General features: G+C 45.8%; 1 protein-coding gene across 1 annotated transcript in view; it reads right to left on the reverse strand.

Moving 5' to 3' along the window:
* Positions 1-304: 304 nt before the first annotated feature.
* Positions 305-13,470, reverse strand: part of LOC147733205 (uncharacterized) — a 618,178-nt gene continuing 605,012 nt past the window's right edge. The window contains exon 57 of the mRNA XM_086957739.1: positions 305-1,373. Within this exon, the coding sequence (XP_086813865.1) occupies positions 1,205-1,373 (169 nt within the window). The 3' untranslated portion in view covers positions 305-1,204. The remainder of the gene's footprint in view (positions 1,374-13,470) is intronic.

The following is a 13,470-nucleotide window of genomic DNA, read 5'->3' on the forward strand; positions in this document are numbered from 1 at the left end:
TTCAATTTACATGACATTGCTGTATTTTCTGCACCACACACATTGATCTAACTGGAATGTTAAATATGCCACCTGGGGATTAGACAACTTGACCGCATTTGAGGGGTCAGAGCACATACATTGGGGTCTGGACAGCAATAATTCAGAATGCAGAGTGCAAAATCCAGGAAAACAAGTTAGCAAAAAATCACCACGCAAAAAGGGGCATTTTCTAACACCTACCCATTTTGTCCCTGCAGTGATACAGGAATGTGAGGATGCCCAGCCTAAATCCGGCAAATACAAAAATGAAACAAACTATGATAATATTAGCTCCATCAGTTTATTAATCATCATGTATTTATAAGAAGCAATACCAGCGAAGATAACAATAAAAAAACATGATTTTGTAGGCAACCCAGGAATAAAGAGAAAATCAAGACAATCAAAATGGATTTCCATGGCAACTATATAAACAAAACGTAGAACACTGAAGGTTTGCTGAAATATTTTGACCTAAATATCTTCAAAGATTCATTTCCATTGGGGACAAGGGTGCGGTATTATTGTGTTAAATGTTACATCTCACACCGTGATACATGCTTCCCTTGGTATGTGTCTTTGTAGACTGAATAGGAGGAAAACGCAGATGCACTGTTCTGTTCTGAAAGCACGGCCTGTAAAATACTGAACAAGAAGAGACCCAGGGAGAATTTAAAGGGTTTGCTACAGGAATTTCCCTTCATTTCATACTTTCACTTCCATCAGCCCTATCTTGCAGGCTGTTGAAGCCTTGCCCCTGTTGGTCTCCCTTCTTTCCATTATGTATGGTGAAGTCCCTCTTCAGTATGCTGACAGTAGTATGAAGAGAAAACAGTGACAGGAGGACACAAGCAGCATAGGTAAGTGTACTGCCCACCCTTGGCAAATAGGTGCATCACATGACCAAAAAAACACAAGCCCCATTGAGATGACCCATCAAACTCTGGTCCTACTGACAAAGCAAAACACCTCTTGTGAAAAGTTTAGATATACATAGCCGCTAAAAATGAAGTGATCTAAATTAAATGTGCTATGCAAGTAAAATATACAGGGTTGCCAATGATATTGGTGTTTCTTCCTTAAAGCCTAGTCAGGGGAACAATTATTTATAAACGTCTTTTTAATTTGTTTTCTTCACTTCTGAAGTTGTTAGAGCTTCATGCGATTTGATATCTGTCTATTTTTACTGTGGGACACATGCAGTGCTTTTGCAGGCACATTCATCCACAGTGTTGTAGGTGTAGTCGATGCTGCTGCCATCTGGACATGATAGCTGTTCTGTCTTCTTCCTGGTCTTCACCTCCCGGCAGCAGGTGCATTTCTGATCCATCTTTCCCTTCATGCTAGAGAACCTTAAAAAGAACAGAACACAAATCATGCATCATAGGTTAGAGAACATCCGATAACGCCGCTATTTCCCCCACAACAAAATGTCAACTTTAGTTTCACATTTAGTTTCCCATGATAGGTTTTAAAGGAGAAAATAATGTCCCCTAGATACAAACTTTTACGAGGACTCCTAAAATGGAAATAAACATGGCTCTCTCAGACAAAGTTAAGCTGGGACTGCATGGACGTGTGGTTCTCCTTGCTCCAGAAGGCCTGCACAGACTGGACCTACACTTTACCATCTAACAGGGCCAGCTCCTCCTCTAGGGCGGAGGAGAATTGCTCCACTGCTTTCTCGCAGTGCGAGAAGCAGAAACATAAAATGGTAAAACTACCATTTTATGTATCAGACACAGTCCAAGCGTACCTGCACGCTACTACGCCGGGAGGGCAACGGCCATCAAGCTGTCCAGAATCCGCCGTGAGGGCAGCGGCACGGGTGGAGTGAGGGACTCTGCAGTACACGCCGGACCCACCGCAGCTGAGGGAGAACTACAGCTCCCAGCTGCCCCGGCGCAACAGGGTGACGCAGACGTGCCCGGAGGCACTTGAAATCACCGCTGCGCCAAGCGCACAGTGGGGGACACAGTCCAAGCGTACCTGCACTCTTCTACGCCGTGAGGGCAACGGCCATCAAGCTGTCCAGAATCCGCCGTGAGGACAATGCCACGGGTGGAGTGAGGGACTCTGCAGTACATGCCGGACCCACCGCAGCTGAGGGAGAACTACAGCTCCCAGCTGCCCCGGCGCAACAGGGTGACGCAGACACGCCCGGAGGCGCTTGAAATCACCGGAGCGCCGAGCGCACAGTGGGGGACACAGTCCAAGCGTACCTGCGCGCTTCTACGCCGTGAGGGCAACGGCTATCAAGCTGTCCAGAATCCGCCGTGAGGGCAACGGCACAGGTGGAGTGAGGGACTCTGCAGCACACGCCGGACCCACCGCAGCTGAGGGAGAACTACAGCTCCCAGCTTCCCCGGCGCAACAGGGTGACGCAGACGCCCCCGGAGGCGCTTGAAATCACCGGAGCGCCGAGCGCACAGTGGGGGACACAGTCAAAGCGTACCTGCACGCTTCTACGCCGTGAGGGCAACGGCCATCAAGCTGTCCAGAATCCGCCGTGTGGGCAACAGCACGGGTCGAGTGAGGGACTCTGCAGTACACGCCGGACCCACCGCAGCTGAGGGAGAACTACAGCTCCCAGCTGCCCCGGCACAACAGGGTGACGCAGACGCGCCCAGTGGTGCTTGAAATCACCGGAACGCCTCTCGCCCCGCGAGTCGTGGGCGGGAGCAGCCGGGAGAAGCCCGGGATAAGGGCGGGACCATCTAAGGCCATCGTAGGCCAGAGGAGGCCGGGCCGGGGCACCCCCCTTGGAACTGACCTAAGAAGGGAAAGGACCTAAGGTACAGACACCCTTTGACTATCTCTACTTCCATATAGGTCTCTCCCAAGTGTCATCGTAGCGGAACCAGTGAACTATTTATTGGGGAGGTGATATTGCTTCAGTGCCATTTCCTAAAGCTAGTTTGCTATGAACTGTAAGGGGGGGCAATAAAAAATGTTTCAACCAGAGCAATTCGTTTGGGGGAACTATGGATTATTACATTAAGAGCTCTGTTCTCCCTATTGTCTGCGATTTAGAGAGAATAGAGCGTTCGCCAGCTATGGATAGTTCCCCGAGTGTGTGTTGTTCCCCACAGACTGCTGATGCAACCCAAGCAATATCATTACTGTAGGAACTTAATAATATGTGTAGATCCACGTATGCTCCTGTGGAATCAGGAGATCTTCTATCTAGTGCTCCTACTTCCCCTATAGCAATGACTAGCCCTGGGACTAGCTGCTCACTTCAACTTACCCAAATCTCACAGGGTACTCCCCCTGTAACACGCCCAAGAGTTAACTCACAATCCGCAGTTGCTACCCAGGTTTCCTCTACTAAAAGGAATAGAGATGGGGTCAGACAAATGGGGAGGAAGGCCAAGCAACAAACACTAACTACAAATTCCCCTCTCCCTAACACTCCTAGCATTGTAACACCAAAAGCATCTACCAATGCCTCTTTACTAGCCTCGCTTGAAAATCTGATAAAGTCAAGGACCCTCTCATCCACTGTTTCCACCACCCACAGAAATGCCCAATACCGCCATACAAAGTAAGACCACCCATATTGAACCAGTAACCCCGCATAGTAAAAACATAAACCCCTCGAAGGCAGTCACAACTTTATGGAGTTCCCACCCTGGAGAAAGGCCAAACAAAGAAATGTCACTTCAAAAGGGAATAGCGGTCAACTGTGACATAACGTCACAAAAAACTAACCATCTACACTTGCCACCTGAGGCAGCTCCCATTGTGTGCGTCCTCTCAGGTGTACCAGAACTCCCAATGGGGAAACACGAAAGCCACCAGGATTTAAGAAACAAGGTAGTGTTCTGGCTATCTAAAAATAGACCTCTCCCACCCAACATTGATGGTACCATATTAAGCGTCAGAAGGGTGGGCTGGTTAGGATCTCTCCCAAAACATATCAAGTGCGATCTGGTACTTGTTAAATTTAAGAATAAACATGTCATTTCATAACTTCAATCTCGACAGCCAGAGTTAGGAGATGGGCCTATATCCACCTGGAGTCTAACTGATTTCTACCCCAAAACATTTTATGCTCTATCGCATTCGCAAAAAGAGCATAACAATCATTGGACGGGCAGAACTGGTCGTGTATCGAGTGGTCTCTTTATCTCCACGCTTAATTAACTTATCTTACTCCCCCAGTCTTACTGATCAGTTGATTTATCTTATTGATATAATCCTTTTTAACACACGCTACTTCTTAAAAAATGAAACGTATTGATGTATTTGTTTTTATTTATGTACTGTTGTTGCCTTTATGATTTTTCATAATTTTTTTAATTGAAATTTACATTTTTTGTTTTTGTGATTGTATTGTACATGCTTTTATGATTTGTTTTTACATTTCAAATAAAGCTATTGACTGACAATGTATCAGCTTCTTGCACTGTGAGAAAGCAGTAGTGTTTGGTTGTTGAGTCTGCTCCAAGGCTGGGGAGAAGTGGATTGCCCACTGCTGAGGGAGCTGACTGTTTGGTCGGCCATCTGGGGCCGACCAAACCAGTCATGTGCACTCTGACCTTTCTCCATGCAAGCTGCATGCAGGCCTTGTACATTTTAGTTAATTTTATAAACTTGGGGTCCAGTTAGCAATTTCACTATGGCTGTCATGGAGCAAGGAAATAGAGAAAGAGAAATTAGGGGAAAAACCTTGATAAAGGGACAAATAGAAAAAGTGATTATGAGCGAAAGAAAATAAGGGATGTGAAATAGCAGATGGGTATATAAAGAAAGAGAGAAAGAAAGACTCGAAGGAAAGAAACATGAAAGCATATAAGGGAGAAAGGCAGGATGGAAGGGTTAAAGGAATGATGAAAGAATGAATGAATACGGTATTGAAAGAATTGATAGAGGGAATGTTGAAATGATGGCTGGAAGAGTGATAGATCAATTGTTTCAAGGGTGAATGAATTGAAGGGTAAAGAATAGATAGATTGGGAAGAGTGAAGGATAAATAGTTTAAATAATGTGTAGAGTGCTACCCGATAACTATTACACCATTGCTGTAACTCAGCAAAACTTTGCTTCTAGCAATATGTTTTCCAGCCTATATTTAACTGGCAAATAAAAGTGACTTGTACATTTTTGTTAATTTTATAAACGAGGGGTCCAGTTAGCAATTTCACTATGGCTGTCATGGAGCAAGGAAATAGAGAAAGAGAAATTAGGGGAAAAACCTTGATAAAGGGCCAAATAGAAAAAGTGATTATGAGCGAAAGAAAAATTAAGGATGTGAAATAGCAGATGGGTATATAAAGAAACAGCGAAAGAAAGACTCAAAGGAAAGAAACCTGAAAGGAGATAAGGGAGAAAAGGCAGGATGGAAGGGTGAAAAGAATGATGAAAGAATGAATGAATAAGGTATTGAAAGAATTGATAGAGGAAATGTTGAAATGATGGCTGGAAGAGTGAAAGATCAATTGTTTCAAGGGTGAATGAATTGAAGGGTGAAGAATAGATAGATTGGGAAGAGTGAAGGATGAATAGTTTAAATAATATGTACAGTGATCCATGGATATAATGAATAATGGATGCATGAAAGAAAGGCTGTACATATGTATTTATGAAAGCACTACAGTCTTCCGCTTGCATCTACCTGTCAGGGATGGTGCACAGCAGCGGGAGCATGTCCCACTATAAAAATGCAAACAGCCCTGCGTCATGGTCACACACGGAATGAAGCTCGCATTCTGAGATATAGTTGTCGTAGTAGTTCATTCAAAAGTTCATTCAAAAGACTGATGTGTTTCTACCGGAACGATCTTTGTGGTGTTATTTGTGATATTTATATGTGTTGATCGTCTTTATTGCTTAATTTTACTCGCAAGAAAGTGTTACTCTTAGTCGTTGAAATGTCACTCACACTGAAATTATGAAAATGTCACACATGGCATTCTGAAACCTTGGTAGCTATGACTCCAGCAGCCCCCGTTTTTCAGCCTCCAGAGGCCCCGTCAGGGCTGCAGCGCACGCAGGCAGCACTACAGTCAATCGCCGACGTTATTTGCACCATTGAATTGCCTCATAACAGTCCTACTTCATAAATTGTATATTTACTGCTGTAGTATGAGAATGCATTTCATGAAAAAGAATATAAAGTAGGGTTGCCAAAAGAAAAATGCCAGCCATGTGTTTAAAGAACCTGGAAAGACCTCGTCTTGGCACTAAATAGGGTTATAAATAAAAAAGTATGCATTCATTTGCAATGTGACTTTTCTGTCTTTGTTACCCTTAATTATCAGTCATGGATCTCAGCATTCAGGCAGCCCCAGAAGGTAATTAAAGTGCATTCTATTTATATTTGCTGTTAGAAGTATGCACAGATAAGAGCAGAAAATACGGGTTTAGTTGACCGCTTGTTTTTGTTGGTGGGGCAAAGTGGTAGGTGGTGGGCCGGGCCTCTGGGGGGGGCCCTCATTGTGCTTTGCAGGGGGGCCCCCTCAAGTTCCGTTACGCCACTGATTGAGACACGTATGTCCCTGTGGAAACTCTACGATATCTTACTTGGCATGCAGCACTCCTTAACATTCAAGAATAAAATCCTCATCACTGTGCTTTGCATGCTTTTCTGGGCAGCAATGTTTGTGCCCTGCAAATTTGGAGGGCTGTGGGTGCAGCAATAAATAACAGGGATTCCACATTAGCAGGAGGAAATGTGCAAAAAGGGAAATATTACAAGCAGTAAATAACAGGGATTCCACATTAGCAGGAGGAAATGTGCAAAAGGGAAATACTCCAAGCAAATGATTGCACTGCTGTATTACATAACCAGTGTCACCATTTTAATATACTTTATAAAATTTCAGCAAGTTGAAATTAATGTGCTCAAGCGTTTAATTAGGAAATAATTCCTAACCAATTAAACCTTTAAATAGTATGCAAAACAGTTGATATCTACCTGAATTGTACATTTATTTACTTGTAACTTCCTAGGAAATGGTACTGCATGTATCCCAGGCCCGTAAATTAAATGCTACTACTGGGCCTGCAGCACTCATAGTGCCATCCAATAAAGTAGCCCAACGCGAAGTTCCAGCGGCGATTGTCCATCACTCCTGATGGGCTCTTTCTACTACAGCAACTGTGCCACTCAGCGTTCTCTTACTGGTACAACTGAGACCTGCCTGTAGTGCAGTTTTAAACTGCCATTATAACCTGGCAAAGGAAACCTTTTGCCAGGCGAAAACCGTTTTTATTCTTGGGTTTTGTGGGATTTTTTTTTAATGTTTCCATTTGTATGTATCCATATTATTTTGGGCCATCTTATTGGTATTAATTCATATTTATTTTCTGTTTTGTGAAGAGATGCTGTGATTACTCATATATTTTCATATTTATTTAACAAATCAATGGTCACTCATACACAGATGCCTATCAGGTTATAGTGTATTACACAGCCCAAAAAAAATAAAAAATTATCCCACCTTAAAAATTAGCATAATAAAATGAATATATATTGAGATATGTAGCAATGTAGGCCAAACTCATTGTGATATGTAACTTCCCATGCTGCCAATAAGTACAGCTATTTGGCTGAAAGTCATTAATCTCAGCATGGAGAGTCACTCAAAAGTAGCCAAATTATCTATATTTTTCCTCTTTTAAAAATAAATACAGACCAGAAAAACAACGTTTTCTATCTGTATTTATCTGTAAAAATCAGTAAAATCCTAAAGGGTAGATTGTTTTAAAAAGTAGGACTTGTGTATGTAGATTTTTATATTTCCTGGCAGTGAAACCCCCCTAAGTCTTTTTTCACTGCTTTAAGGCCTATCTCTCCTATTGACTAACACAGAGTTACCTTATTACAATTAGTAAGTAATAACTTTGGATTGGGAGCAGTTAGATATACTTTTGTACACTCAAATGAATTGCAATTAAAAATCCTCTTTAATGGTAAAGTCAGATTTTAAGACACAATTCTGAAAATGCCACTTTTATAAAGTTGGCATTTTCTTGTCCTAAATATTTGTGCCTTCTATCCTGGGTCACATGACTGTGAATGTCTCTGCTCTTTGGGTTTGTGTCCATCCAGACAGTGACACAATGGGAATTAGGTGTGGGTAGGGTTGGCCATCCTGCCATGATGGCTGGTGGTGGAGCTGTGTCCTGCCCCACATGCAAAGGACTTGCCTCTAGCACACAAAAAGGAACCTGGCATTAGCCTTTTGTTACTCATGACTTCTTGAATTTTGACAGTGGAAGTGAATACCTTTCCCAAATCATATATGGGGATGGTATAGGGAATCTCCCACCGCAAAGGCTGCCACAAGCTAGAAATATTGGACCTCCAAAGCCAGTCATCAGAACACTCCCGGACCTATGGACCTTACACAAGAAGGACTACCCTGCTGCATACGGCTGCCTTGCTCCCCAGAGGACTGCTCTTCTGCTACCAGAGGACTGTCCTTCAGCTTGAAGACTGCATTGACCGCCAGGGGCTATCTTGCTGCTGCTTGAGGGCTGCCCTGCTGTCTGATAAGGAGAACTCCACCGGCTCCCTTCATCCGAGACTAACCTGAGTGACTCCAAGGGTAAGTTGGACAACTTCCTATCTGAGCTACAGTAACACCAGGTCAAGATGTTGATCTGCAACTGCCCAGCTGACATGCTGTATCTAGATCTGCCTGGACCCGCAACTGGACCTTCCTGAGCCATGCTGGCCTCTGCTGGAGTCTCTGATCCACAGGAGGTGCCTCCCCAGGCCCTGGACCCTTTGCTAGCCTCAGTTGAACTCCACCTGTGACCTGAAATCTTGACGACTGTGAACTCAGCCAGCAGTAATAACTGCGAATGCGAAGATACTGAGAATCTGACTCTTCACGCTACAGCGACTGACAGTGTCCACCTGCAATACAAGATCCACACTTTGTGCTACGACAGTGATAGCCCACAGTGATCACCACTGCAAAGCTCCAGCAAAAACATTCTGCAATGCTTGATTGAACCTTCGTGCTCTAGCGCTGACTACCATGTGTTGCATAAATTATTTGCACATTGCCTTTAAGTTAAACCTGACTGCTTTATGTCAAGCTACCTGTGCTTTAAGCACATGTTAATTTAGCAACTTTTGTGGTTCACCCTTATAAGGATTGTGGTTGTTGCCCAGTGGAGCTTTCACCCCGTCAACCAATTACCAGATTTTCTACATTGGTTTCAGTGGGAATCAGAACTATCATTTGTGTAGTGCTACTCAGTTTATGTGTGTAACACTAAAATCTCATAATGATAACCGTATTCCAAATTTGATTTTTTAGATCTACTTAGTCTGTGATTGGCAATTCTTTTTCTTGTTTTAAAATGTAAGCCTTGCCTCTCATCCTTTTTCCTACAGTGAAGCTGAGCGACATTGAGAACCTCAAGAAGGATAAGCTGCAGAGGCTCTGCAAGGGGAGAGGCCTCAATGTGAGAAGGAATGCCACCAAAGTGGACCTCCATATAGACCTCGGAGCCTTTGAGTAGGTCAGGAGGATGCAGACCTCACCAGATGAGCAAAACGAGTTTGACCCTGACTATGGGATGGTGGAATTGAAGAATAAGGAAAATGAGGAGAATGGCCACGCCAAGGATCCTGAGCTGCGGTAGCAGGAGGAAGAGGGCCACTTGCCCACATGAGTGGGCAGGGGACAGGGTGCCCTCCCACAACTTGTCCCCCAAGGAGATGGTTAAATGGTTTTCAGCCTATGATATGGCCCTAAATTATGCATAGGATCCCAGGGGAGGATTGTGGGGTAAGTCTCTGGAACATACATGAATGCAGTGGAGAGGAATACCATGCTGACATCAGAGGTAGAAGACCAAATATGATATGCACTCATGAAAGCCATTCTATCAGCCAGACCATAGCAGTGGAAGGGCTGGTTTCTCCAGATCCGTAACTGAAGGAACAGGTCTGTATGGTGAGGCAGGCACTTGGGCTTGACTTTGTCAACCCTATGGGGATGCTACTTTTGGAATGCGGAGAAGTTATGACCCTGAGGGGGCCATAGTTAGTCCGCAGATGCCCTTGACTGCATTCTGGGAAATGAGTTACACCTGGTGTTAGAGGAGCTGTGGGAAATGAGTGATGTCTGGTGTAAGACGAGCTGTGAAGGGCAGCAGCCCAGGCTGCCCTGAAAGCTCAGGTTGTGGGGGGTACTACTCCCACAGGGAGAGTACAGAGACCCAGATGGAGATGAAAGGGCAGGAGGTGAAAGCAGTGCACAGTGGGAGGACCAATGGACCAGGGGTTTCCAACTCTGAGAACAGATTACCCCAAGACTGACCCTGGTGACACCACTTCTGACTTTGAGGTGCACCCTGCACTGTCACAGAGGCCTGGAGACATGCAACAGGCAGACCCATACATGACACATGCAGAGTGTGTTACCCTTGAGGGGGTGGTGGTTCCCCTCTGGAAGTCCTGGCTGTCAGGCACCTATGCAGCCTCAAGGTACAGACCCTAGACTGAGAGGTAAATTACAGGTTACCACCACTGGACTGGTAGGAAGGAGAGTGGGAGTAGAGTGCCTAACACCAGGGGCTCTTGCACCTCACTCTGAAATAACATCAGGAGTCAAGGAAACCTCAGAAGCAAGTACAGAACTCCTTGCTAGCCCCAAATCTGGAAGTGATGTCAGCTCAATGCCACAGCTTGGAGCCTCTACCTGGCTGTGGATGGCCCAGGTCTGGCTGGCTCTTGACAATGACAGCTGTTATGGCCTCAGTTGGTTTTTGTCTTTATAAGTAGAGTTCTCCCTGGGTTGGTGACAAATGTCTGACCAAAGAGGTGAACTGGGCTACATCACCTTTTAAGGTCAGGAGCTTCACAAATGGGGTCTACAGATGAGAAGAAGGGTTCCCCATGGGCTGGTGTAGTGACCCCAGAGGATAATTTCAAGGGATACAGGTTAGGGTTGGATGGGCATCGTATTTATAAGTTCCACTGCAAAAGAGGGCCATTGTCTTGTTCTGTTGCCTCAGCAGGGAAGACCATCAAGGTATTGGTTAGTCTACCGTAACCTTTGGCTGGAGGGAGGTCATCTTGGACCTGGCCCTTTTTGCAAGGCCTCTCCCATATTTTTTTATCTCTGTTGCTGAAGCTGTTTATGTTGGCATTAGGACTTTTTCCTGTTAATCAGTGGTAAAATGCTTATCATCTCCCTAAAACATGGTACAGTTGGCTTACACCTGGTTGGTACATTTAATTTACTTATAGGTCCCTGGTAAATGGTACCCAGAACCTGTAAATTAAATGCTACTGCTGGACCTGTGGGGTATACCTAATCCCTAAAAGGGAAAAGGGGTGGCTCCCTAAAAAAAGGGGGAGTGGACACTTAGAAGTCACACCCAAGGAAAAAATCTCATGTGTATGATTATTAAATAAGTTTTAACAAGTGTGAGTGGCTTGGCCAAGCAAGATGATGATTAGCACTTTAACTGCGCTACGTGGCATCCCGACAATCTGAAGCGATCCGGCCTACTGTGCAAGATGCTCCCACCAGGGATCCCAGCATGGACCTGTGGACAATGTGTGCTGCCTGTGAGCCCTTTCCTGAACTGCCTGGTGCCGTGACTGGAGTCCTGATGCCCTCTTCCGGCCCGTTTAGGTCCACCTGGTTACTGGATGCAAAGTGCTTTGGAGCCGGCTGGCGATTGATGCAAGATGTGGGCCGGAGTGGGGCCCTGTTGCTGTCCCTCCCTACATGCACCGGGAGCTGGAACCTGGGGATGAGCAGTACCCCCTTTGTAATGATGGCTGCGCGCCTCGGTGAATCCCAGGTGCGCCCCATGATTATGAAGATAGCCCGAGGGAGATGCAAGGGTGGCAGACTAAGGCCTGGGGTATCGCGGTTTGGTTGGCCCACCCAAATATTTTACTCTCCCAGGGCCCGGGTCTGAAATGGGTCGAGCCTCCTAGACCGCATTGAAAGGAGTAAAGTCTTGAGATATGCCAAGCATCCCTGTCCATCGGTCCTGTTGCACCTTCTGGGCTCGCACTGCCCTTTCCTGAAGTGATTTGGGTTCACCTGGAGCTACAGGGGGGTGGCCATTCTTCTGCACAACTCCACAGGGGCAGCCTTAGACATGTGCAAGCTGTGCACCTGCACAAGGCCTCCAAACCCCAGGGGCCGCCACGCCAATATATATCCTTAATATAATAATCCTCTGAGGATGGATACATATCTGCATGGGGGCCCCATGCAGGGATTTGGCAGCCTCCGGCTCTGTTCCACTTCCAAACACCCTGACCCCCCTCCCCCCTCTTCACTGGCCTCTGCCCAGACCCCCTCTTCCGGGGCCCCCTACCTACGCTCCCTGCCCAGGGCCGCCATGAGCCTAGAGATGCCCCTGAACTCCATTTGCCTGTTGGTTACCCGCATGTTTGATGACCTGCTAGGCAAGTACATGAGGATGGAGGGTTTGCTGGAGGTGTGCCCCTGTAACATCCTTAGCATTTACATCCTGCCACATTTACCCACCTTGACCTTGGAGGCCCTTGCAGACTTCCTTTCAACCTTCCCAGTCGAACTTACACTTATTGAGAGAGACTTCAGTGCTGCTCCTGATCCTCATATTGACATCACTGGAGCCTTTACTTCACATTGTTTCATATGCCTGCATCAACTTCGGGTGGATGGAGTATTTTGTTCTCTGTGATATATGGAGGGTCTGGCATCCTCAAGACAGTATACACCCGAACATCTGTATCTCAAAAGATGTTCTTGTGCATAGATCTCCTTCTGGTTCCCGCGACAAGATGTGCAGTATGTTACTAGAGCAAATATCTTCCCTAGGGGCATCTCTGATCATTCTCCCATAGAACTATGCCTTAGTGGTCACAGCCCTGCAGCACGCCCCATTTGACACCTCAATGCCTCGTATCTCCAGGATGGAGTTCCTGGCCACTGAGTTACAAACCTATTTTGACGCCAATGCTGGCTTGGTGGATTCCACGGGCATTCTTTGGGTTGTGAGGATGGCTGTCATACAGGGGGTTGCCAAGGGCTATTTTAAATGGTTCGAGAGAGCCCAGACATAGACAATGACAGACCAGGAAACCAGATCTCAGGTCTTGAAAGGCAATAATCTACCAACCCCACTGAGCCTGTGTATAGTTGGCTTGGCTTGACTAGGTCCAACCTTAGGCAGACAGCCCTTTAGGAGGCCTGTCAGTATTGGTGGTTTTCTACCTGATGAGTATACAACTTTGGGGATAAATCGAGTAAGCTCCTCTATTGCTGGCCACCAGCAATGTGGCCTCCTGAATTGTGCCCAAAGATTGGGATGCCCATGGGCTCCTCCAGGTTAAGTTGATCCCAGTAGCGACAACGTTTGTTGACTACTATTGCAGGTTGTATGCTCAGCATTCAACCCCCTCCCCCTGGAGTGTAGTCAGCCTCTCTTGCATTATATACCGTTCACAAGGCTCTTGCCTATCAAGCA

This window comes from Lissotriton vulgaris, chromosome 2_1, assembly GCF_964263255.1.
Source record: "Lissotriton vulgaris chromosome 2_1, aLisVul1.2, whole genome shotgun sequence".
NCBI classification, from domain to species: Eukaryota; Metazoa; Chordata; class Amphibia; order Caudata; family Salamandridae; genus Lissotriton; species Lissotriton vulgaris.